At 39.7% G+C, this 27,691-nt stretch overlaps 1 protein-coding gene across 3 annotated transcripts in view; it reads left to right on the forward strand.

Moving 5' to 3' along the window:
* Positions 1-27,691, forward strand: part of MYO3A (myosin IIIA) — a 176,919-nt gene that overhangs the window by 69,443 nt on the left and 79,785 nt on the right. For all 3 annotated transcript variants that reach the window (XR_013827377.1, XM_079915200.1, XM_079915197.1), the window contains exons 11-15: positions 9,380-9,479; positions 11,031-11,147; positions 12,366-12,470; positions 12,578-12,661; positions 16,829-17,031. Coding sequence is in view for 2 of the 3 variants with exons in the window: in XM_079915200.1 (XP_079771326.1) it covers positions 9,380-9,479; positions 11,031-11,147; positions 12,366-12,470; positions 12,578-12,661; positions 16,829-17,031 (609 nt within the window). In the remaining variant the exon portion in view is untranslated. The remainder of the gene's footprint in view (positions 1-9,379; positions 9,480-11,030; positions 11,148-12,365; positions 12,471-12,577; positions 12,662-16,828; positions 17,032-27,691) is intronic.

Consider the following 27,691-nt stretch of genomic DNA (forward strand, 5'->3'; position numbering starts at 1 on the left):
CTGCAATATCCCTTCTCTCTTTTCTTTCAAATTAGCAATAGCCTAGGATTTGACTGCATCTGTTTTTGGTATTATTACTGTAAAGAAAAGACACATTTTTATAGGGTTGAATTCTGCAGTGCCTCACAGGAGGCAGGACACTGAATAAAGATGATACTAATTTTTTTGCAGTAAAGTGAGATGCACAGATTGAGTAGAGGGCAGAGCGACTGTTTTCTGCGAGTGCCTTCACATTGTTAGTCCTCTGAATACATTTTTGCTCTCATGTCGAAGGCCTTAGACATTGAGAGTAACTTCCTGGACAAATTTTGCTTTAAAGTAGCTAAATCTTTTAACCATCTCTTTGTTGGGGAAAAGGAGAGAAATATTTTTTAAAGATAGTAGTCAAGGTTTAGAGCAGAATACTGCAGCCTTTGAGTAGAATTCAAAATGACATGCCCCTCATTCCTTACTGCCAGGCATGTAAAGGTTTATCTCTGGCTGTTCAGCTGCCCTAATCTTGTTTGCTTCCCCGTTTAGTTTTGTAATCTCTGCAAAAAAAAAAAAAAAAAAGATTTTGGTTCACTTTGAAGTTAGATGTTTATGCATTTATTTAAATACAGCTGGGGTTTTTTTTAAGTGAAAAATCTGATATCACAATCCCCAGTGTTTTATCAAAAAGAAGGAAAGAAAGGGAAATAAATAAATAGCTACCTATGGCAATTCCAGTCTTGGGAATAGAAATTGAAATAGAATACTATGACTTCACGGTTGATTCTTATATAGATCTGACTGTACCACAAGGTCCCCTCAAAAAATAATATATATCTATTAAATACACATATAAGTATATATTTAATATATAAGTATATAAAATACAAATACACACACACACACACACACACACACACACACACACTACCTGGGCAGCCCAGCCTCAAATGTGGGTGTTGTTCCCTGCCCATGGATGAAAATGTAATTCCCCTATATTTATTCAGATAGGGTGGAGAGGTCATGTATTCTGTTCGGGGCTAGTTACATTTGATATGCCAATTAAACAGGAAAGCAGAGTTATCAAGTAGGCAGTGGAATATAGGAGTCTGGGCTTCAGGGGAGAAGCCCATGTTGGAGACAGTGGTTGAGTCATTTGCTTAGAGACGTATTTGGTGCCATGACACAGATGAGGTCACTGAATGTGAGTGTTTGGGAATTTAGCGTAGGAAGAGGAGACAGAACAGGTGATTGAGGGACTGTGGCCCTCCAGGGAGGAGAAGCAGGGGAACGTGGTCTGTTGCGAACCACATAAACCCAGTGTTTCAAGGAGAGAATGCGCAATTCTTCTAAAGAGCGCTGCAAGTTTTTTAAAACGGAGTAATGCTGAATTTGGACACACCAAGTTCTTTCGTGATCTCGCGGAGAGTCCTCTCAGCAGGGTGGGGTGGAGGGCAGCCCCAGCTGGAAGAAGTTAAGGAAAGAGGTGAGGTGAGGAAGACATAAGGAATAGGAACTACTGTTTAAGAAGCTCAGCTGTAAAAGGAGGAGAAATGGGGCAGTAGCTGGAAGGCATGGAGAATCAAAGGAGAGATTTTTTTTTAAGACGGGAGATACTAGAGCACATTGTATGCTGACGGCGGAGAGGTTGTGCCGCCGATGACAGGGGAGCATCACAGCAGTGACCCTGGGGGAAGCAGGTGTATGAGCACAAGAGCTGGCCTGTGCCCAGAGCAGGGAAATTTATCCCTTGTCACCAGAGAGGAAGGAGGCTGGGAGGGTAAGATGGCGCAAAGATGAAATCCTGTCGACTTGTTTAAAAACTAGGTACGTATAAAAAAGAATAAAAGGAAATATCAAAATGTCAACAGTGGTTATATTGGGGATGTAGTTACAGGTGACATTTTTTTCTTATACCTTTTGGTATTTTTCAATTTTTTTTAAAAAACAAAGTATACTTTTTGTACTTATAAAAAATTAATGTAGTAAATGTAATTATACACTCTCCATGACCCTTCATGCTATCATTCCTTGAAAAGTCAGACTATGTGAAACTCCTCAGCCATGTTTTTGTTTGTTTGTTTTTCTGTTTTTGTTTTTGGCCGCACCACGTGGCTTGCGGGATCTTCGTTCCCCGACCAGAGATTGAACCCATGCCCCCTGCGGTGGAAGCGTGGAGTCTTAACCACTGGACCGCCAGGGAAGTCCCAGCCATGTTTGTTCTTAACCAGATTGTTTTGCTGTACTGATGTTTGTCTTACAGATACTTACAGTGGCACTAATAACTCTACACACTGAAGGAACTGTGCAGCAAGATTCTACTTACAGAAACTGTCTCTTCCCTGTTCTCTTACTTGTCTCTGAGCTAAGGGTGAGGAGAAGAAAGATGTCAGGAACTCTTGGCAGATGGAGGATCAAATACTCTTGCAAACACTGGTGTCAGTTTCATTTCAACATCTAAAACCAGGTCACTCTAAAATAATAACACACAGAAAAAAAAATAATAAAATAAAATAATAGCACAGAGGAGTCACATTCACAGCAGAAACAGACAAGATTTCTCAGTGGGAACATTTTTCTTCAGCCGCCAGTTAACTATATGTGAAAGAGGAAGGGCCCTGTGAATGAAAAGAACAATCAAAAGTGTAGCTGAGCTGGGTGACGATGACATCTGTCACTCCAGTCATCGCCAGAGCTGATCTGCTCACCTGGCTGACCCGGCTGGTGTGTGCTCCTTCCCCAGCATCATTTCAAAACTGCACGATTGGCCAAAGGGGTCAAACTGCAGATCAATAAAAACTAGTCTTCCAGGGCACACCAGTGAGAGCCTGTATGCCCATTGGTGTTACCAGTTGTGACTTTGTTAGTGGAATTTAAAGATGGATAAGGAAACTAAAAGAAAACCATTGATGATATTCCTGTTTAACAAAGGATTTCTGAACTACCCCGGTGGCTCCCGAATCACCTTAGAAGACGGAGCTTGATATTTACCAGAGAATATTTAACCAAAGTGAAAGCAAATAAAGCTGTTGGTTTACAGCAGTACAGCTGAATCGCAAGGATAAACGTTTAACAGGGAGCAGCAAGAGTTGTTTCTTTTTTCAGTGTGTAGAACTGAAATACAAGTGAAGCTGTACTAACCACCCCTGAGGTATTTGTGACCTTTGACAACACAGAAAGAAAATATTTGTAGTCTGAAACTATGTCTCTCCAGTAGGATGGAGTAAATGAAAAATATAATCTGGTTAACAAGCTGTACTTTTCACAAGAGGACAAAAATCTTATTGGAAGGATTCTGACTTTGCCTTCTCCAAGTCTCACAGAAATTAAATATTTAATAAAGTAACATTGGAAATTAATTCTGTAAAATGAAGGCAAAAGGAAAATGTAAAAAGTGTAAAAGTATCTTGAAAGATAGGGTAACGATAAAGATTGGACAGTTTCCTTTGACAAATAATTATTTATTCATTCATTTATTCATCCTGCACATATTTATTGAGTACCTACTATCTCCCAGCTACTCTTTTAGGTGCTTAGGCTACATTAATGACCAAAAGAGACATGTATCAGTAAGAAGATGTAAAATATTTTCACAACTGATGATTCTTTTTATTTTCATTCACAGAATACACCTTAAAAATAGTTTTTCTTAATCATTTTCTTAATCATTCATTACAACCTTAATAGCTTTTAAAGTGTTTAACTCATGAAAAAGAGCTTTTATAAACTAATTTATGCACCTGAATTAACTCTGCATGATTTGTGTAATTTCAAAACCCTCGTGGAAATGATCTTTTTTGTTTATAATTTATTGTTAACTCTTCCATCAGAATGTGTGTTCCATGTGAGCAGGGACTTTACCTGTTGTCTTCATAGCTTTATCCCAACTCCTAACAGTGCCTGAAACATATTAGATGCTCCAGAAATTTAAGTATTTGTTGAATGAATGAATGCAGTAGTGGATGTTGAAACGTACAGTTTAAGGCTCTACCTAGTGTGTGTGTGTGTGTGTGTGTGTGTGAAATAGCCATTATTATTTCCATTTTATTTCTGAAGAAGCAGAGTAAGTTCCTTGCCCAAGGCCACATGGCTAGTCAGTGGTAGGGCCACAGCTGGAATAATAGTAGCAATTATATATACGGCATTTCCATATGCCCATTTTAAATGAGAGTTTGACAAATAATCCATTTTGCTTATCCTCACAAAATCTTTTGTTATTTGATCTGAGCATTCAGATTCTAGAGCCCAGCCTCTTAACTGGGTGTCAATAATTCCGTGATCTAAACAAAGGAAGGGATTTGTATAGCTTCAGAAAGAACTTTGGCTCTTCGGTATAACCACCTCAGAATTCAGTTCAATGTAGGATAATTTATCAGTCAGCCCCTGTTCCTCACTGGCTTTATGGCCATTGTTGCTGCCTGCTTGGCCACTCCCCATATACCTTAGCCCCACTACTCTTTAACTGGAGAGGAATCTAAATAAAGGAGCTATGCTCTAGAATAGGGCCAAAGCATCTTCTCAAGTCCCCTGATGAAGTCTTTATGAATGGTAAAACCTAGTTTTTCAAAGTCATGGAAAAGGACTTTTTTCTCTTCAGAATGAAGCAGACAGCCATACGCTACAATAGTATACCTATCAGTACACAGACTTCGGTTGACAGAGAATTCCAGGGTTGGAAGAAGCAACAGAGGTTATATGATTCAGCTTTTTAAATATTGTTAGTCTAGGTAAGATTATTAGCTTCCAGCATTTTTTGGTGATAACGTGTCGTTTTTAGGAAATGGTGATAGTGATCAATTTATCTTCCCAAAGAGACAAGCCTAAAACTTGTGTGTTCAATACAAGATTGCTATCTTAGTATCTCATGGTATCTCATATTCAGTGTTCTTTGAGTTTCAAGAGTTCTTGATATATTAGACATATTAATTCTTGTCCATCATACATATTGCAAATATTTCTCCCATTTTCTCTTTTACTTGTGTTTTATTTTACTCATATTAAAATTGTATTGTCAAATCTCTTCCATTTTTAAATTCTCCTTTCTATCTTTTCATACTTACAAATTCCATCTGTATCCCATTACTACACAGCCGTTCTTTTGCATCTTCTCCTAGAACTTTTATGATGACATTTTAAATCTATGTTTGTTAATCCATCTGGAATTAATTTTTACATAAAGTACATGATTCCCAAAATTTTAACCAGCTGTTCCAGCACAATTTCTTGAAGTTTTTTCTTTCTCTACTAATTTGAAATGCCACATTTATCATCTAATATGTTCTTAGAATAGATGACCCTGAATTGCATTTGCTACTTGAAGTTTAACTTTTCTTGGCTTTCTCTACCTAGTGATAATGTTTATCTCTACAATATAGTAAAATGATTTTTTTTCTTTACTGAAACATGCTACTCCACCGTATTGTTTCCACACTCTGCCCTTTGATTAAAATATTGCGTTGGCTTCCCGTAGTGCCTGGAGTCCAGCCTCACCACGGACCACTGTCCCTCCTGCTGTTTCAGCTGCCGGGCTCGTGCCTGAATCCAGGCTCCTTGTCACCATCCACTCCTTGTCATTCTCCAGGAACAGTCTTTGGATGCCAAATGGACCCATAAAAACAGATGGAAAATTCAGGGCTTCACTTAAATTAAATACATAATTGGATATCTTTATTTTCTTAAAAATCATATGTCATATGAGTTTCTTTGGAAATAAGGGGATACGAAAGATGATTCTTGTCGAGTTCAGCAAATGTGGAAACCAACTATGGGCAAATCCTGTGCCAGAAATTGTGGGAGATATGCATTCACTCATTCATTCAACTAATATTTATTGAGGACCTACTGTGTTCTCAATCATCTCCTTGTTCCAAGGACACAATGGGAAACTAAAGACACATAGTCTTGTGTATGTTGGAGCTTGTATTGTAGTAAGGGATTCAAATATTAGCTAAATTATCTACACAAATAAGTGCATAATTATACATTTTTGTAAATGCTATAAAAATTATTATGGAAACATCTAAGAATTGCAAGTAGGAGTAAATCACTGTTCATATTATTAGTTACAAGTCCTTAATCAGATATATTATTTGCAGATGTTTTCTGCCAGCCTGTGACTTCACTTTTTATTCTCTTAACAGTGTCTTTTTTTTTTTTTACTTTATAAATTATTTATTTATTTATTTATTTATGGCTGTGTTGGGTCTTCATTGCTGGATGTGGGCTTTCTCTAGTTGCGGTGAGGAGGGCTACTCTTCGTTGTGGTGCATGGCCTTCTCATTGCGGTGGCTTCTCGTTGCAGAGCTGGGGCTCTAGGCACGTGGGCTTCAGTAGTTGTGGCACATGTGCTCAGTAGTTGTGGCTCACGAACTCTAGAGCGCAGGCTCAGTAGTTGTGGTGCACGCACTTAGTTGCTCCATGGCATGTGGAATCTTCCCGGACCAGGGCTCAAACCTGTGTTCCCTGCATTGGCAGGCAGATTCTTAACCACTGCGCCAGCAGGGAAGTCCCAACAGTGTCTCTCACAGAACAGAAGTTTTTCTTTTTTAAATATTTTTGGCTGCATTGGGTCTTCATTGCTGTGCGCAGGCTTTCTCTAGTTGTGCCGAGCAGGGGCTAATCCTCGTTGGCAGTGCGCGGGCTTCTCAATGTGGTGTCTTCTCTTGCTGCGGAGCATGGGCTGTAAGCGCGTGGGCTTCAGTAGTTGTGGTGCGCAGGCTCTAGAGCACAGGCTCAGTAGTTGTGGCACATGGGCTTAGTTGCTCCACGGCATGTGGGATCTTCCTGGACCAGGGCTCGAACCCGTGTCCCCTGCATTGGCAGGCGGATTCTTAACCACTGCACCACCAGGGAAGCCCAGGAGTTTTTCATTTTAATGAAGTCTACCTTATCACGTTTTTCTTTCATGGATGATGTTTTGGGTATTGTGTCCATACACTCATTTCTACACCCAAGATTATCTAGCTTTTTTCTCCTATATTTTCTTCTAGAAGTTTTATAGTTTTGTATTTTACACTTAGACCTATGACTTATCTATTTATTTATTTTAACATCTTTATTGGAGTATAATTGCTTTACAATGGTGTGTTAGTTTCTGGTGTATAACAAAGTGAATCACCTATACATATACATATATCCCCATAGCTCTTCCCTCTTGCATCTCACTCCCTCCCACCCTCCCTATCCCACCCCTCTAGGTGGTCACAAAGCACCGAGCTGATCTCCCTGTGCTACGTGGCTGCTTCCCACTAGCTATCTGTTTTACATTTGGTACTGTATATATGCTATGACTTACTTTAACTTAATTTTTGTGAAAATTTTGTAAGTTTAGTGTCTAGATTCTTTATTTTTTTTCTTCTGCATGTGGATGTCCAACCATTCCAGCACCATCCTGAGGAACTTTACAGTCTAGTAAAGGGAGTAAGACCTGTACACAAGTGATTGACTGAAATGACTTAACTCAGATGTTTGTCCAGAAGGATGTACAGAATTATGCTGAGGGTTTAAAACAGGTGGCATTTGAGGTAGACTGTGAAAAGTTTCATCACACAGATGGGACTGAGGAGGAAATTAAAAGACAAAGGACAAATCTTACTTATTTTTAAAATCTCACTCTGAGTGCAGTGTTGAGAAGGATATCAGAGGCAAAGGTGGCAGCAGGGAGGCTGCTGTGGTGTGAGATGAACTGTAGTGGAGGTGATGGTGTTGAGAAAGGTTTGGTTCTGGATTGGATTTGATGAAAGAGCTGAGGGGATTTGTGCATGGGTTGCAGGAGGAGTATGAGAAAAAGTCAGGAGCCAGGGGTCAGGCTGACAAGCAGACGAATGGATCACCATGGGCTGAGATGACAGTCGTGGGCAGGAGCAGGTTTGGGACATATTAAGTCAGCCACCTTCACAGCCAAGTGAAGCGTCAAGTGAGCAGCTGGGTGCTTAGGTCTGGAGACGAGCAGAGCTGTCAGTGCACGAGTGGTATTTAAAGCGATGAAATCAGGAAGTACATGTTGATAGACAAGAAAATAGCTCTAAGGACCAAAGCTTGGGAGACTCAAAAATGTGACAGTAGGAAGATGAGGAGGGACCAGAAAAAGATACTGAGATGGAGATGCCAGTGAGGTAAGGAAGAGAATCAAGAGAAGGACATAAGACACCAAGACAAACGTGTTCAAGAAGAGTTTGTCAAGTGCTGCCAGTAGGTTAAGTAAAATGAGGACTTAGAACGGACCGTGGGACTCAGCAATGTGAAGAAGGTCACTGTTGTCCTTAATGGAAGCTGTTTCCGTGGAGTGTGATGACAGCCTGACTGACATGGGTTTTCTTAATGGGTGGAGTGCAATTGAAGAAGTTAAGTATAGATCATTCTTTTGAGGATTTTTGCTATAAAGCAAGGAAATGGAATGGTAGATGGAGGAAACAAACTCAAGGACAGGTGCTTTGTTTGTTTCTTTTGGGGAAGATGTTATAACAGTCGAGAGGGAGAAATGAGTGATACAGGAGAGAAAGAGGACCCAGCAGGAGTGATATCCTTGAGTAAGTGAGAGGACATGTAATCCAGCGTACAAAACGGGATTGGCCGTAGGTAGAGGGGGGACCATTATCAATAGTGACTTAATTCTCTAAGCAATGAGAAACGATTACAGTTTGGTGGGTAAGTGGTATGATTCTTATCATGCTTTGTAATCTGCGTATTCCTTCCCCTTTCACTAATGGACAGATTCAAATGCATAACAGTCTGCCCAAAAATAAACACTGAAAATGCAGTTATGCTCAGAATAGAGTGGATTTCATGTCCAGAAAAGTTGAAACAAACCCTTGTGTTTACCTCAGCAACTTCTCCAGACCTCATGTCAGATCAAGATCTTTACGCTGTTTTTGAAATGGCTGAAATGTTTCACTTTGAAAGTAAACTTCCTAGTACCTGAAATCAATTTTCTGCATACATTTTACCTCTTAAAAGTCCCCAGTGTGGCTTATTTTGTATTCCTCTTAAATTCTGCTGAATAATTTTTCAAATTATCATTCCTTGACTACCAGTGGGCTAACACTACCTCAGACAAAACTGGAAATCTAAAGAGTGAAAATCGCTCCAGCTCACCACTTTGTAAGAGATTAAGTCACACATCGGAATTTAGAGGAAGCTTTAAAGAATATTATATATAAGGTAGTTCTTGATGGAAATAATGAGCTCTTTTGATCATCCATGAAGTAAGTTTAATGTGTTGCATTTTCCCAGTGAAGAGGAGAAGACAGATCAAATGCATGAGGCTGTTTTCTGGTAAATTGTTATCGTTGAATTTAGCAAATCAGCTTCACAGATGTTTTTCAGTTTCTTAGTATCTAAAGTTGACTTTTACTATGATTAGTAATAAGTTCTCAAATCAGAAAGGGTTTTCTTTTTTATTGCTCCTCAGGCATGAACGTCTTTACACCAAGAAAAGTAACTTCAACAGATCTTTAATTTCCAGCCTCAAGGATGTGAATGATTTAGCAACCCTAGAAGTTTTGGATGAGGTAAGAAACTCAGCTTAATTAAACTTAAACATTCTGTCTATTTAAAAAAATTGATAGAAGTGGTTTGAGGAGGAGGCTCTTTGAATAGCATCTGTAGGTTTCATGCTTTCTTCGTCTCTTAGCTTCCTGATCATCCCTCCTGTCTTCAGTTTTACTGTGTGTAACTCACGTTTGCAGATCTCTCCGGCCTGGTGTCAACTTTTTCTTCTTTTTTATATTTGAATTACAAAAGTGCTAGTTCCCACAAGCTTGAGTTGCTTAGGTCCAAGACCCCTTCTTCCCCTCAATTCTCCCCAGGAGTCTCAAAGGGGTGATTTGCTTCCTACATCACCATCTCAGTGGCAGGACCTAAAGCCTCAAAGATACCTTGAGAGCCTGTCTGTTACCATGGTCAGTGGACCCCTCGTGGGATCACAGAGCCCACCTTTTCGGGAAATGAATTCTGCTTGAAACTTCTTATCCCAGTGACCTCAGAAATATTTCAGACATCTCTCATGAAGGTACCAGTCCAAGCCAGTAAATTATAGTCTCATCCTCTTTTTCCTCATCACCTTTTATTTCAGATAATCACATCATTAGAGAAATAATAAGGCTCCTTTTCAGTAAAAGGTTGGGATCACTACCCTGCCTGATCCACAGGCTTCCCTTTTTTTAATACTTCTGATACATTCCTGAGCATTTTGCTTAAAAATGTAGCAAATCAGGAGGCATATTCTGAACTGAAGTAGTCACTTGGGAAATTTGGGGTTGCATAAACAACGCAAGTACTTCCTCAGAATAATCTTTCTTGAGAACATCAAACATCTTATAATCAAATAGTGTTTGTAAGCCAGAGATTGCCAATACCTTTATGAATCTTTGTGTATCAGATTTTCCAATGATGTGAAATCCTAAGCTTGTGGATTATAAAGAAGGCTTTACTAATCATATTGCTGGCCTACGTATTAAACACTGGGTTTGTTTGTTTCTATTGTCTGTGTTTTATTTTTTTGTCTCTCTTTTGACCCAGGATCTTTTGTGTCATACACTATAAATGATGATGTCTGGCACTGTTAAAATTGATTCCATGTATTATTTACCAATTGTGGAAGTTACTTTTCTGTACTTTTTACTCTGCCTCAAAGCCAAACATTTAAGCAAGGGAACTAAGACATTCCACAGAGCCATTGAATAACCTTCATTTGGAATAAAATCATGTTCACTATATCTTCTCTTCCCTTTTCTAGTGTTCTTTCTCTTTACTTCAACTGCTGCATTTACTTACTTCCTTGAAAGCATTGTGTATATATAATCCCTGTAGCATATAATATATTCTGTGGAAAACACAGGTAACAATGACATCCCTCTACAGCTCTCGAAAGAAAAGAAAATACCCGTCAAGGGGAAGGATAGTTGCTGACCGGAGGTTATACTTCTTACTCTCAATAGATCTATTTCTTTCTGATCCTTCCTCCAGATTCCAAATGTTTTATTTCTTATCATTTACTTTTAAAATGATAATTGACCATCAGTCATTTTTAACAAAAAGAGATTACTTTTATTTCGTTATAGAATACAGTCTCAGAGCAACTTGAGAAGTGTTACTCCAGAGATCAGATTTACTTCTATGTGGGAGACATACTCATTGCTCTTAACCCTTTTCAGAGTCTGGGTCTTTATTCCGCAGAGGTATGTGGTGTGGCTTGTACACATTTTCTTACTTTGTACAAAAACTTATACTCTTCAGGTATTTAAATTAATTTAATTTAATTTTATCTAATCCTTTGAATGAACAGTTAAATAATTATTGTTAAAACGTAGAGATAGGAAAAAACAGAAGATGAATCGATCTGGATGCAGTTTGTGGTCTTTGTGTGAGATGTGTTAATTACTTCTTGTCATTGGTAATTGGTAACTGGTCCACACTACATATCATATCAATAAGCAGATGCCTAAAAAGTATAGACTTAATGTCTACCTCTGAACCAAGTATAGGAGAGTCAAAAGTAAAATTACATTGTATATGTAGGTACTGTATACTTAGTGGCTGTAAAAGTCATCATTATGAGTTTAAAAATTCCTTCTGGTTAAATTTTTAATATCAGACAATATGTTTTATGAATATAAGCACATAATTATCCATTATTCACCCCTAATGTTTAAATATAGAATAGTGTTCTGGAGTTAAGCTAGGCTGTTTTTAATTTTCAATTAGATCCGTACTCTTCTAGCTATTTGTGTACTCTAGAATATTATGTTGTATTATAATAGTATATTACTCTAGAATAATACTGTGCTTAATATAATTTTTTGTGTGAAAAGTATGTAATTCTCTCAGTCTCTACCACTTTAAGATTTACAAGAATAATGGCATATTTATGAACCTTGACCAAGTTTTAGAAGACTGGGCTTTAGCACAAATTCTGCTATCAATTAACTATGTGATCTTGGGCAAAGCAAATGAGAAAGTGTATGTTAAATGATATGAAAGGAAAAAAGTAGTGATCGTATGTCATACATTATTATATCCAAGGAATAGTCAACAAAATGATACCTGATTGTCTTATTTATAAAGTATCTGCTTATTTAAGGAAATCATAGTATTTTGAAACTTTAAGTTCTGCTTTGGAAGTGGTATGCACTTCCAAAAGAGTCTTCTTTTAAATACCACTGCCAAAGTGATGTCATATTATGTCATATCATTTTTCCCTGTTGTTTTATGTCAGACTTTTATTTTACATAATTGTCCATGATTTGTGCATGTATGTAATATGGATGTGATGTTTTGGTGGTATGAAGCTGTATTTTGATTCACCTTTTGCTTTAAAAATTAGCACTCTATCTGTAAATAAGTAGGGTTTAAACAAAAACAAAAGCCCTACAGCACATGTTCTTTTTAACCTTTAGCATTCCAAACTGTATATTGGAGCAAAGAGAACTGCCAATCCTCCTCACATTTTTGCCATGGCTGACTTAGGATACCAGTCTATGGTAACATATAATTCAGATCAGGTAAGGAGAGTCTCACATTTTTAGAAATTCTCCTCTTAGTTTCTCATGTGTCAGCTGAATTTTGTGAGGATAAAGTCTTCTTACAGTTTCCTTTTCTCACCGTGCAGTGCATTGTTATTTCTGGGGAAAGTGGTGCTGGAAAGACTGAAAGTGCTCATCTCTTAGTTCAGCAGCTGACAGTGCTTGGAAAGGTATAATTTAATTTTTCTCTGTCCTAACAGAAATATTTGTTATACTTCAGAATTTAATTTAACTGATTAGGTTAATATTTACGAATTTCCACATTTAATAATGCACAGAAATTATAACACACTTACTGTCCTTTGTGAGTTTAAAATATAACAATATAAAGAGCATATGTTTTGTTTTAAGCAAATTCTAACTTTTCTCACTCTTAGTAGGCAAGGCTTTATAGAGGTGATTTTCTCTCTTTTTTGCCCTAACGTATTCTCTGAGTGCTTTCCTTACTTCTTCTTCCTTTGTTACCAGCAAGATAAAGGGGAGTCAATATACAAAAATTAATTATATTTATATATTATATACATACTAACAATGATCAGTTTAAACTTAAATGTATTATTTATATTAGCACCATAAAACATGAACTATTGAAATCTAGATCTTACAAAACATGTAAAAGATTTGTATGCTGAAAAATAGAAAAAGTTGATAAAAGAAATCAAAGAAGACCTGAATAATAGGAGAGATATGACATGTTCATGGATTAAAAGACTCAATATTATTAAGATGTCAATTCCCCACAGATTGATCTGTAGATTCAGTGTAGTTTACAGTAAAAATCCCAGCAGGATTTTATTTTTTAGAAATTGACAAACTGAATCAAAAATGTATATGGAAAGGCAAAGGAACTATAATAATCAGTTTTGAAAAAGAACAAAATTGGAGGATTAATAAATGCTACCTGATTTCAGACTCACTGTAAAAGCTGTGATAGTCAAGACAGTGTGTTATTAAAGAAAAGGTGGTATACAGATCAATGGAATAGAATAAAGAATCTGCACATATATGATTTATTGATTTTCAGCAAAGGTGCAAGGTCAATTAATGATAGTCTTTTAACAAATGGTGCTGGAATATGCGCATACAAAGGGATTGAACCTTACTCTAGACCGCACATGCTATAAAAAATTAACTTCAAATGGATCATAGACATAAGATTAAACCAAAAGCTATAAAATTTCTAGAAGAAAATTAAGTCAGTCAACTTTGTTTTTTGTCATTTTGGGTCAGGCAAAGAGCTGTTAGATGCAACATAAAAAGCATAATCCATAAAGGGAAAAGTTTGATTTCACCAAAATTAAGAACATTCTGTTCTCTGAATGATACTGTTAAGAAAATGAAAAGACAAGCTACAGACTCAGAGACACTCTAATAAAAGACTTGTATCCAGAAGATATATTTTTAAAAACTCGTAAAATTCCATAATAAGAAATCAAATAACAATTTAAAAATGAACAAAAAAATTGACTCGCCATTTCAGCAAAGATGATATGTAAATGGCAAAAAAAGCAAATGAAAATATGATGTTCAACACCAGTAGTCATTAGGGAAATGCAAATTAAAACCACAGTGAGACACCATTACATAGCCATTAAAATGGCTAAATTTTTTTTTTTAAACCTCACAATGCTAAGTGCTGGCAAGAACATAGAGGAACTGAATGAAACTCGTGTATTGCTGATGAGAATGCAAAATGGTACAGCCACTTTGGAAAACAGCTCAGGAGTTTCTTAGAATGTCTAACCATACTTATCATACAACCCAGCAATCCTACTCCTAGGTATTTGTTCAAATGAAATGAAAACCCATGCTCATACAAAAAAGCTACAGACAGAATATTTATAGGAGCTTTGTTCATCATCTCCAGGGAGTGGAAACAACAGAACTAGGAAATGAATAAACAAACTATGGTACATCCATGCCATGGAATATTACTCAGCAATAAAAAAGAATGAACACTGATACAAGCAATGAAGCTCACTGGAAAAGATTTGGATAAATCTCAAATGCTTTAGGCCAAGTCAGAGAAGCAGATTAAGAAGACTACATGTAGGGTTCACTTGCTGTGTCATTCTTGCAGATGTAAAACCGTAGGCACAAAACCAAATCAGGGACGTTCGGCAGCTGAGAGTGGAGGGAAGGGTTGCAAAGAGTAATGAGACAATTTGGGGGGTGATGGGATTGTTCTGTATGTGGACTATAGTGGGAGATTTATGGTCACATATGTTTGTAAAAACTTTCAGAACTATATAAAGGGTGAATCTCTATGTAATTTTACCTTAATTTTAAAAAATGGGATGTTGAGGATAGAGACTTGGTTTGATTTTCCAAGTAGAGTCCTTGAAATAAGATAAATCAAGAATAATGTGTTCTCATTAGGCTAATGGCTAAAAAAGAAAAATCATTGTGTACGACTTATCCCTGCGAAAATGTTTATAGTGATTTGCATAGTTAGAAGTAGAGTCATCTTAAAATTTTTGCCGTCACAGTGATTATAGGAATCTTGTGCTACAAAGCACTGTGGGTACAAGGCCAGACCCAACCACTGTATATATAAAAGGGTGCCTCATGGTGTCAAAACAGCTGCTTAATTGAGTCTAATTCACTGTCAGAAGAATTTCATGTTCCTGTTAAAAATCAATTGACTGGTTATATGTTTTCCATCATGGGTGTGGGTATGGAATAGAAATATACTAGTAACCAGGCCTGTGACCCCTCAGAACTGGAAGAGCCAGTAGAGGCCAGGAAGGGGGGCCTACCTCAGGGCTGTCATCTCAATCCCTTCCCCATCCCCTTGCCCATCCACTTCCCTCTCCTTACTTCTGGGATAAGCATCACTCTACAAGCTTTTAAGTTCACTGAAATAAACGTCATTTTGGAGAGAGTTGGGATGGTGTGTGGCACGGCATACCCTCCTGGCGTGGAAGAGTTGAACACCTGAATAAATTTACTCAGGGGCCTTCCGCACGGGCCTTTGCTACTCTTTCTTGATTTGTGGAGTCAATAGAGGCTCTCGTCAATAACGGATTAACTTGTACGAATGTTGTTTTGTGGATGTCAGCACATCTAACGTTTATTTAATATCTTTATCTTGTGCTAGACCTAAAAATGTGACTTGATATTAATTGGAGATGGTGATATAAAAACAAAAGAATTCTACCCTTATCGGGACTGAGTGTGTCTTTTAGTTATTTCCTTGGTAAAGATTTAGCAGACGCAAAAATGGTATGTTTGGTGGATGGAATTTACCTTTGTAATACACAGTCTTCAAAACCTAACGTAGCAGGGCACTGCTACCTAATACAGGTGGTTGATGTTTTCTCACCTTTTTCATGAGTGCAAGGCCAGCCTCAAACAACATTTAAAAAGAGTCAATGATCCCAATTCTTGCTCCTCTCTTTTCTCTCCCCTTATTGCCTGTTTTAGAGGATATCCAAAATCCTTATATGCCCCCAAAACCGCACTGTGAATGCCCCCTCGGCCCTCCCCAAATTCTAATGTAGCCTATGTTCCAGAAATACCTGCTGCTCCTCCCTTACATAAACATTTCCGTACCTTTAACACAGCTGACTTCAGCAAGGTATTACACTGAAAATAATCCACTTGATCTGTTTCTACTAAGATGTGAATGACTGATACCTCCTTAAACCTCTAAGAGGGGGGATGCCTTCTAAAAGAGGTTGGTTGTTAACCCAAATAAATTTTCTGGTGGAATTTCAGTTTAATAAAGTGGTAAAGAAAAAAAACCCAACATGATGCTTGTTTTGGGGAAGGAAAATGTGAGATGGTGTAGGAGAAAATGGAGGGCCAGCCACGTAGGCCCGCTGGCCTGGACCAGGGATCCACATCTCCCTTCCACACAGCCGAGCTGTTCTTGATTTTCACAATTATTCCCTCTCCTCTACTTCTGAGTTCACACGTTATCTTTACTCCTCTAGTTGCAGGTTTGACAGCTTCCATGGAAGCAAGGGAAGTTGGTCCACAGCTTTGGGGATCTTGTGGATGGGGACCCATATAGGTAGAGGAGGAATAACAAAGTTTGAGATATACCTCAGTATGCGTAGACTGCTTATAAATTGTGTTTGTAAATCAGGAACTTAACAGAACTATATTTGAATAGAAAAAGTGTAAAGGATCTCTTCGCCCCTCTAAGAAAGGAAGTGAGTGAATGTACCAGCAGGAGGGGAAAAATATACTAGGTTGTAACTTCTGGCAACAAACCAAGAAGATGCACTTGTATGTTTACATCTACATAAAGTGCTTATCAGAGAAGAGACATTCCATTCTATACAAAATTAATTTTTTACATTTTTTTTATATCTTGACATTTTCTCTAGGCTAATAACAAAACCCTGCAAGAGAAGATTTTACAAATGAATAATTTGGTGGAAGCCTTTGGCAATGCCTGCACTATTATAAATGACAATTCCAGCCGATTTGGAAAATACTTAGAAATGAAATTTACCCCTTCTGGGGCTGTCGTGGGAGCACAGATTTCTGAATACCTTCTGGAGAAATCCCGAGTTATCCACCAAGCCATGTAAGTTCATGTCACATATTTCCTATTTTCTGGGAAACGTAAGCAAAGATGATGCTTTTGTTTTAATAATAAAATGTCTTATTTAACAAAATTTCAACAGAATTTTATTGATCGTCTACTATGTGTGAGGCATTTACTGTTGGAAGCAGAGATGCCTCAGCACTGTCTTACTCTCATATGTTACATCCAGTAAAGGAGTTAATAAATAGCCTAAAGTTTATGAAAACAGATAGAAAGCCTAAGCCCATCGTAGAGGTACTAACAGGATAACTTAGAGTAATTTCTCAAGTAGGAGAGAATATACTTCTCTACACAAAACAAGTATGAAATTTAATTAGAAATAACAGTCATTTTTTTTCTTTTAAGTGCTGGTATATATAAATAGATCTTTGTATTAATTCTATGCTTCCCAATGTTTATACACAAGGGACCAAAAAACAAACAAAAACAGGATTCAGGAAGGGGCTTTATTGTAGTGTTCTTTTTCCTGCCTGCTCATAAGCCACCAACACCATATTCTGGGAAGTTTAGGTTGAGTGAGTTCTTTTAGGTTGAGTGAGTTCCTTTTAGGTTGAGTGAGTTCCTCAGTTTGTAGCCGAATGACAAAACTTTTCTCCTGTCCTCATGATTCCAAAACATCTTTGTTTGTTGTTCTTATGAAAACACTAATCACAACATGGAATTTGTACCCTGGTCTTTATATTATTTTTTTTAAAGTTGTGGCAATTTAGAGTCTTCCAGTTTTCTTATGTTGGTTTTATGCCAAACATATCTACATTATTGTAGTTATGTGTTATATGTTAAATTCTCAGGAACATAAGCTTCCTTTATGTACAAGTACATTAGTATTTAATTATAAGTGCCTTCAAATTTGCTGTCATTCAGTTTATGATAAATTGTGAATATAAGTTGCTTGGAGCCGACCTCTGAGCTCAGCCTTCAGTGTAGAAAATTATCCTTTGGTCTTCAATTCCAAAAATGTCAGGCATGACTTTTAGGCAAATGTGGCTTTGAATTGTGGCTCCCTGACATGTACTCCACCTTGGGTAAGATATTTAAACCTTAAAGACCCTTATAGGATCTTGTTTCTGCAACCTACTGTGTGTTAGAATTTGAAATGCTTAACCTCTCTGCACCTCAGTTTTTCATTTTTAAAAAGGAGTTAGCAGTGGTACCTACCTATTAAGATCATGCCTGTAAAGTATTTAGTGCAACGAAGAGCACATAGAAAGAACCCCATGCAGTTTAAGCCCTTATTAGCAGTAGTAGTGTTGATAGTTGTGTGAAGATTAGAAATAATATCTCGCGCAGTACATGGGACACTGACAATGTCAGTAAATAGCAGCTCCTGTTATCAAGGTGTGCTGGGGCCCAGAACTTAGTGGGCATGTATGTTAGTGCCTTTGCCACCCATACCTGGAGGAACCTCCAGGTCTTACGCAAGTGTGGAGACTTTTTTTTTTTTTTACATCTTTATTGGAGTATAATTGCTTTACAATGGTGTGTTAGTTTCTGCTTTATAACAAAGTGAATCAGTTATACATACACATATGTTCCCATATCTCTTCCCTCTTGTGTCTCCCTCCCTCCCACCCTCCCTATCCCACCCCTCTAGGTGGTCACAAAGCACCGAGCTGATCTCCCTGTGCTATGCGGCTGCTTCCCACTAGCTATCTATTTTACGTTTGGTAGTGTATATATGTCCATGCCACTCTCTCACTTTGTCACAGCTTACCCTTCCCCCTCCCCGTGTCCTCAAGTCCATTCTCTAGTAGGTCTGTGTCTTTATTCCTGTCTTACCCCTAGGTTCTTCATGACATTTTTTTTTTTTCTTAGATTCCATATATATGTGTTAGCATACGGTATTTGTTTTTCTCTTTCTGACTTACTTCACTCTGTATGACAGACTCTAGGTCCATCCACCTCATTACAAATAGCTCAATTTCGTTTCTTTTTATGGCTGAGTAATATTCCATTGTATATATGTGCTACATCTTCTTTATCCATTCATCCGATGATGGACACTTAGGTTGTTTCCATCTCCGGGCTATTGTAAATAGAGCTGCAGTGAACATTTTGGTACATGACTCTTTTTGAATTATGGTTTTCTCAAGGTATATGACCAGTAGTGGGATTTCTGGGTCATATGGTAGTTCTACTTGTAGTTTTTTAAGGAACCTCCATACTGTTCTCCATAGTGGCTGTACCAGTTCACATTCCACCAGCAGTGCAAGAGTGTTCCCTTTTCTCCACACCCTCTCCAGCATTTATTGTTTCTAGATTTTTTGATGATGGCCATTCTGACTGGTGTGAGATGATATCTCATTGTAGTTTTGATTTGCATTTTTCTAATGTTTAATGATGTTGAGCATTCTTTCATGTGTTTGTTGGCAGTCTGTACATCTTCTTTGGAGAAATGTCTATTTAGGTCTTCTGCCCATTTTTGGATTGGGTTGTTTGTTTTTTTGTTATTCATCTGCATGAGCTGCTTGTAAATTTTGGAGATTAATCCTTTGTCAGTTGCTTCATTTGCAAATATTTTCTCCCATTCTGAGGGTTGTCTTTTGGTCTTGTTTATGGTTTCCTTTGCTGTGCAAAAGCTTTGAAGTTTCATTAGGTCCCATTTGTTTATTTTTGTTTTTATTTCCATGTCTCTAGGAGGTGGGTCAAAAAGGATCTTGCTGTGATTTATGTCATAGAGTGTTCTGCCTATGTTTTCCTCTAAGAGTTTGATAGTTTCTGGCCTTACATTTAGGTCTTTAATCCATTTTGAGCTTATTTTTGTGTGTGGTGTTAGGGAGTGATCTAATCTCATACTTTTACATGTACCTGTCCAGTTTTTCCAGCACCACTTATTGAAGAGGCTGTCCTTTCTCCACTGTACATTCCTGCCTCCTTTATCAAAGATAAGGTGACCATATGTGCGTGGGTTTATCTCTGGGCTTTCTATCCTGTTCCACAGATCTGTATTTCTGTTTTTGTGCCAGTACCATACTGTCTTGATTACTGTAGCTTTGTAGTATAGTCTGAAGCAGGGAGCCTGATTCCTCCAGCTCCATTTTTGGCTATTTGGGGTCTTTTGTGTTTCCATACAAATTGTGAAATTTTTTGTTCTAGTTCTGTGAAAAATGCCAGTGGTAGTTTGATAGGGATTGCATTGAATCTGTAGATTGCTTCGGGTAGTAGTGTCATTTTCACAATGTTGATTCTTCCAAGTGTGGAGACTTAACTGGTTCTCAGAACAGTCTTTCCTGCTCTCATAACTGTGTAAGACTCCGTCCTTCAGGTCTTTGGGGAATGTCCACCTAAGGCGCTGAATTATTGGGATTTAGATGGGGCCACAGTGTTGCACAGTGTCAAGGGCACCATCGCAGCGGGTTGCCTGGAGTTGTGTGCTGCAGCGCCATCCATGTAGAGTATGATGTGAGCAGTACCCTCGGCAGCTACACAGTGAGGCTCTGGATTTGTAACCATACAAATAATCTCATTCATGCTTATTGAACTATTGCACCATATAGTCCAGGAAATAGCACAATTAGGATCGTATTTTAGGCATACTATTAAGCTGGCCTAAAGGATTATAGTTTTACAACATTGTTTATTGGGGAAAAGTATTCCAATTTACTATCAGGTTGAAATATATCTCAGTAATAATTCAAGTACATCTGCCTTATAATTCTTCCGTTTTTTTTTTTTTTTTTTTTTTTTTGCGTTATGTGGGCCTCTCACTGTCGTGGCCTCTCTCGTTGCGGAGCACAGGCTCCGGACATGCTGGCTCAGCGGCCATGGCTTATGGGCCTAGCCGCTCCGCGGCATGTGGGATCTTCCTGGACCAGGGCACGAACCCGTGTCCCCTGCATCGGCAGGTGGACTCTCAACCACTGCGCCACCAGGGAAGCCCTAATTCTTCCATTTTTCCAGGTTTTTTTACATCTGTTTTTTTACTTTACTTAATTTGAATTGCATTGTTAAATTCTAGGGAAGCTTTTTTAATGATCTTTAAAAATGAAAATATCAGTGATGTAATAGAAGAATTCTTAGTAGGCCCTTTTTAAAATGATAAATATAAATGTACCCTATCATTCAGGAACTGGAAGGAAAGAACCAGTTCAGAGGGTTTAACTGAGAGGACTGTTTACAGAGGTAGAGGGTATTGAAGAACCAAGAATAAACGGTGAGATGCCCACAGATGAACAGCATTGAGAAATCATTCCTACACCTGGGTCTGAAGGGCAGAAGGAGGGACCACACTGCAGAGCCTGGTGAGAAGTAGGGCTGTGGAGGACTGCTGCCTGTCGGGAGCTGCTGCCTAAAGGAATATGGTCGTCCCTTTGTGTCTGCGAGGGATTGGTTCCAGAGCCCTCTGCCATATCCGCGGATGCCGAGTCAGCCCTCTGTGTCCGTAGGTTCCACATCCACAGATCCGGTTGGTTGAATCCGTGGATGCAGAACCCGTGGTTGTTGAGGGACAACTGTACAGCTACTGGGAGAAGGAGAGCAAGTGAGGGGAGGAAAACCTCGACCTCTTCTCCCTCCTTCCAGCCTCCTGCCTGTGCTCCCTGTTGGCTGAACCCAGCTGGAAGCCAGAGAGCAAGGGAGCCCGGGAGCGCCAGTCTGTAGAGGTTAGATTTGGGGCTCACAGAACAAGGCAAAGAAGAATGAAGAATGGATCTGAGCTGGCAGAGAAGAATCAGAGTAGACAATTTTTTAAAAGAACTTACCCTTTCTTTGAATGGAATACATTCTTTTCTTCTCTTTTTTTGCCTCTACTCATGTCATCCTACCCCCATCTCTGACCACATTTAGTTTTATACTGATGGTATTTCTCATGTTGCTGCTGTCGTATAAGTTGTGACTTAAAGCCTTTCCTAAATGTAGATGATTTTAAAGAGGAAATTTTAAAAAGAGGCTACTCACTTCCAAGAAGAAAATGAGCATACAGAAGTCAATGCTAGAAAATGCTCATAAATATAAATGATTTGCTGTTTCACTGCAGTTTTCTCCAGTTACTGCAATTTAGTTCAGCAGGCATTGCTTGCGTGTCTCTCACATGCCCAGCACTTTCCCAGACGCTGCAGGAGACATCAAGCAAATGGCAGATGTGTGCTCTCTGCTGTGGAGAAAGAGAAAATATTATTTATGGATCAATTACTCTGTGTCAGGCACTGTGCTGGGCATTTTACCTCCATAATCTCTCTTAATTCCTTCAGCAACATGACAGGGTTTATTGCCTATTTTCTACAGGAGGAAACAGACCAAGAAAATTATAAGAAGTTGCCTAATGTCAAAAAGCTAATAAGTGACTGAATTGGGGTTTGAAGCCATGTCTCTCTGACTCCAGAGCCCACCATTCATTCATTCATCCACCCACGTGGCTAATATTTACTGAGTACCTACTAAGTGCCAGGAGCTGTTCTAGGCCCAGGAGCTATAGAGCCGTAAGACAGGATTCCCGTGTACAGCAGCGCATGGTCTCCCAGGAGCCACACATGCTTTGATCCAGAGCTTGCTGATCACCATCACCGGCTGGTTTCTGATCTCGCAGGAAAGTAGGCAGTGAGTTCATCTGCGGAGAGTGAGCAGGCAGACGGCAAGGGTCGGGCGGATCGAGGAGACTGGATATCCTGGAGGAGGGAGTCCTGGAGGAAGGAGGTGTAACAACCAGGACACGCTAGAAGCACTGTTTCGTGAGCACTTCATGGGGCCCTGTGAATGCAAGGCTGCGCTGCTGGCTTTCCACGCCTCATTGCAGGTCCCTTTGTCGAATATTCCAAGGTTTCACACGGGGGGTGAGTCGCGCCCTGGTGAGGACTTTGTCGTAGATTTGAGGTGTTAGAGGCCTTGGCTGCACAGTGATCCCCAGGGTCCAGGGCACGTGAGACAGCCTGGAGGGCCTTCCTGCAAATGGCTGAGTGGGACCCCGAGGAAGCATTAGAGGCTCCGCTATAGGGGTGGGCCGGAGCCAGAGAATACAATGACACTTGAACAGTGGGGGGTTGAGGGGCGCCGACCCCCGTTGCTGTCAAAAATCTGCTTATTATGCACAAATCTGCTTTTGACTTTCCTCAAACTTAACTCCTAATAGCCTACTGTTAACCAGAAGCCTTACTGATAACCCAGTTAACACATATTTTGTATATTATATGTATTATATACTATATTCGTATAGTGAGTTGAGGTAGAGAAAAGAAAATGTTATTAAGAAAATTACAAGGAAGAGAAAATACAGTGAAAGTACTGTACTGTCTCTACTGATGCCGTACGTTTATGTCGTCTGTCTACAAGATGAATCGTCTGCCAGTACCTACATCAGTATTGTCTTAGATGATACAAACACTGTAGGTGTTATACTAACACTAAACATCAAAAAGGAAAAGATAATGTGAGGAAGAAATTCATATTTACTTACAGAGACAAGGATTCGTGCATCGATAAGGAAGAAGCAGCAGTGTGGTTGCCTTATGTCACCTGGTGTCATTGATACAATTGCTTCACCGTAGCCCAGCCGATACACTAATGAGAGAATCTTATAAAATTTTAGGGCATATTACAGCCATATTCATCATAGAGTAACGGAAACATTGGTACATTTTTTTAGAAAACTACTTTGTGTTGATAGGCTGATACGCAGCTTCTCCAATTACGAGAGAGAGGCATGCTGTACAATAATGTAACTCTTTGAAAGCAGAGTGATAGAAGAGTAAGAATAGTAGCACATTGTTAATTTTATATTAACTGTCGCTCCCCTTATGCCTGTAAAGATAGGTTCTCCACTGTAAGTCTTGCACATGATATTCTACACACAATTTAAAAATATCTATTGAAAAAATTTGCATATTAATGGACCCACACAGTTCAAATCCCTGTTGTTCAAGGGTCAGCTGTACTATCTGGTGACTTGCTGAGCCCCTACATTTGTTCCCGGGCCATTCTGACCTGGGAACCACTAATCACACGAGCGTGTGTGGGATGCTATGGAAGATTCTCTGCCTTTAAGGATGTAGTTAAGGCAGAACATGAGATGGGTAATCTTTGGAGGTGTCTTCCTTTCCTGTTCCTTTAATTCTCTTAATTGTTTATCTACCAAAGAACAGTATATTTCCTATAGCGTCTCCAGGTCTTGTCAAATTACCATCCTCAGTAAACTGATAATTAGAACACCACCAGTTACGCGTGTCTGCATGTATGAGTCACTCCTCTAATTGTGCACTGCATCATTTAAGCGTTAGAGGTGTGACACATAGAGCAATCAATGTGATTTCATTCGCACAAAGCAAACTAAATTATATGCTGTGCCCGTCTTAGAGGAATTTTATTATTTTGTGGTGAGAAAAGGCAAGAACTACACTTTTTGTTTTGTTCTAACCTTGCTTGTGTACAACGCTCATGTTCATCGAAGTATTACTAGTGACTGCCACAAATAATGGCTGGGGGCGTAGAAGGTACGAACACAGCCAGCTCTAAAGGATGCCACCATCTGACTTCAGCATCTGAGCCTGTGATGCCCTTTTCCTGAAATGCTCGCCTGTCTTTACTTCCATGACTGGACTCTTCTCTGAGTTTTTCTTCTCTGACTTAGATTTATCCATCCATTCCCAAAATGTATACTCATCAAAGATCTGTTCTTGGAGCGTTTCTCTTTTCTCTATATATCCTCACACTTAGCAATTTCTTCTGACATCATGGCTCAATGGGTAGCTCTGTGTGATTGACAGCCAAAGATGTACCTCTTGCTGTCTGCCAAGTTCATGTGTTTTTTTTTTGTTTTTTTTTTTGGCTGCATTGGGTCTTCGTTGCTGCGCTTCTCTAGTTGCGGCGAGCAGGGGCTACTCTTCCTTGTGGTACGCGGGCTTCTCATTGCAGAGGCTGCTCGTTGCAGAGCACGGGCTCTAGGTGCGTGGGCTTCAGTCGTTGCGGCGTGTGGGCTCAGTAGTTGTGGCTCGCGGACTCTTGAGGGCAGTCTCAGTAGTTGTGCTTAGTTGCTCCGCGGCATGTGGGATCTTCCTGGACCAGGACTCGAACCAGTGTCCTCTGCATTGGCAGGCAGATTCTTAACCCCTGCGCCACCAGGAAAGTCCCCAAGTTCATGTTTTTCATTTCCAACAACCTGGATATTTTGCTGTCATCTCGAATTCAACTGAATACAGGCACACCTTGGAGATATTGTAGGTTCAGTTCCAGCCCCCTGCAATAAGGTGAATGTCGCAATAAAGCAAGTCACATGAAGTTTTTGGTTTCCCAGTGCATATAGAAGTTATGTCTTGGGCTTCCCTGGTGGTGCAGTGGTTGAGAATCTGCCTGCTAATGCAGGGGACACGGGTTCAAGCCCTAGTCTGGGAGGATCCCACATGCCACGGAGCAACTAGGCCCGTGAGCCACAACTACTGAGCCTGTGCGTCTGGAGCCTGTTCTCTGCAACAAGAGAGGCCGCGATAGTGAGAGGCCCGCGCACCGTGATGAAGAGTGGCCCCCGCTTGCCACAACTGGAGAAAGCCCTCGCACAGAAACGAAGATGAAACACAGCAAAAATAAATAAATTGAAAAAAAAAGTTATGTCTACAATATATTGTAGTCTCTTATGTGTGCAGTAGCATTACATCTAAAAAAACAACGCACATACCTTAATTAAAAAATACTTATTGTTAAAAAAAATGCTAGCCATCATCTGAGCCTTCAGCGAGTTGTCAGTTTTTGGCTGGTAGAGGGTCTTGTCTTGATGCTGATGGCTACTGACTGATCAGGATGGTGGCTGCTAAAGGCTGGGGTGACCATGACCACTTCTTAAAAGGCAATAAGGTTTCCCTCATCGATTGACTCTTCCTTTCATGAACGATTCCTCTGTGACCTGCGATGGTGTTTGGTAGCATTTTACCCACAGTGGAACTTCTTTCAACATTGGAGTCAGTCTTCTCAAACCCTGCTGCTGCTCCGTCAACTAAGTTTGTGTCATATTCTAAGTTTTTTGTTGTCATTTCAACAGTCTTCTCAGCATCTTCACCAGGAGTAGATTCCATATTAAGAAACCACTTTCTTTGCTCGTCCGTAAGATGCAACTCTTCAGCTGTTCAAGTTTTACCATGAGAGTGTAGCTGTTCAGTCACATCTTCAGGTTCCACTTCTAATTCTAGTTTTCTTGCTACTTCTACCACATCTGCAGTTACTTCCCCCCCTAAAGGCTTGAGCCCCTCAAAGTCATCCATGAGGCTTGGAATCAGCTTCTTCCAAACTCCTGCTAATGCTGATATTTTGACCTCTTCCCATGAATCATGAATGTTCTTAATGGAACCTAGAATGGTGTATCCTTTCCAGAAGGTTTTCAATTGACTTTACCCAGATTCATCAAAGGAATCACCGTCTGTGGCAGCTATAGCCTTACAACATATACTTCTTAACTAATAAGACTTGAAAGTCAGAACTGCTTCTTGATCCATGGGCTGCAGGATGGATGCTGTGTTAGCAGGCATGAAAACAACATTAACCTTGTTGTCCACCAGAGGTCTTGGGTGACTAGGTGCATTGTCCATGAACTATAATATTTTGGAAGAAACCTTTTTTCTGAGCAGTAGGTCTCAACAGTGGGCTTAAATTATTCAGGAAACCATGTTGTAAACAGATGTGCTGTCATTCAGGCTTCGTTGTTCCACTTAGAGCAGGGGTCCCCAAGCCCCGGACCGTGGACCGGTACCAGTCCTGTTAGGAACCGGGCTGCACAGCAGGAGGTGAGCAGTGGGCGAGCGAGCGAGGCTTCGTCTGCCACTGGAAGAATTGTCTTCCATGAAACCGGTGCCTGGTGCCAAAAAGGCTGGGGACCACTGCTTTAGAGGGCAGAGTAGATTTAGCGTAATTCTTAATGGCCCTAGGATTTGCAGAATGGTAAAGGAACATTGGCTTTAGCTTAAAGTCACCAGCTGCATTCACCTCTAACAGGAGAGTCAGCCTGTCCTTTGAAGCTAGGCATTGACTTCTCTTCTCTAGCTATGGGAGTCCTAGATGGCCTCTTCTAATACAGGCTATTTCGTCTACACTGACAATCTGTTGTTTAGTGTAGCCACCTTCACGGATGGTCTTAGTTAGATCCTCCGGATAACTTGCTGCAGCTTCTGCGTCAGCACTTGCCGCTTCACCTCGCATTGCTGTGCTATGGAGACGGCCTCTTTCCTTAGACCTCGTGAACCAACCTCTCCCAGCTTCAGGCTCCTGCAGCTTCCTCTCCTCTCTCAGTCTTCACAGAATTGAAGAGAGTTAGGGCCTTGCTCTGGATTAGGCTTTGGCTTAGGGGAATATTGTGGCTGGTTTGATCTTCTGTCCAGGTCACTAAAACTTTCTTCATAACGCCAGTCAGCCTGTTTTGCTTTCTTACCATTCACTGGAGTAGCACTTTTAATTTCCTTCAAGGACTTTTCTTTTGCATTCACAGCTTGGCTGACTGACTGTTGCAAGAGGCCCAGCTTTCAGCCTGTCTCAGCTTTTGACATGCCCTCCTCACTAAGCTTAATCATGTGTAGATTTTGATTTAAAGTGAGAGACGTGCAACTCTTCCTTTCACTTGAACACTTAGAGGCCATTGTAGGGTTGTTAACTGGCCTAATTTCAACATTGTCATGTCTCAGGGAAGAGAAGAGGGAGAGAGATGGGGAAACAGCCAGCCGGTAGAGCAGTC

This window comes from Stenella coeruleoalba, assembly GCF_951394435.1.
Source record: "Stenella coeruleoalba genome assembly, chromosome: 2".
Lineage (NCBI taxonomy): Eukaryota > Metazoa > Chordata > Mammalia > Artiodactyla > Delphinidae > Stenella > Stenella coeruleoalba.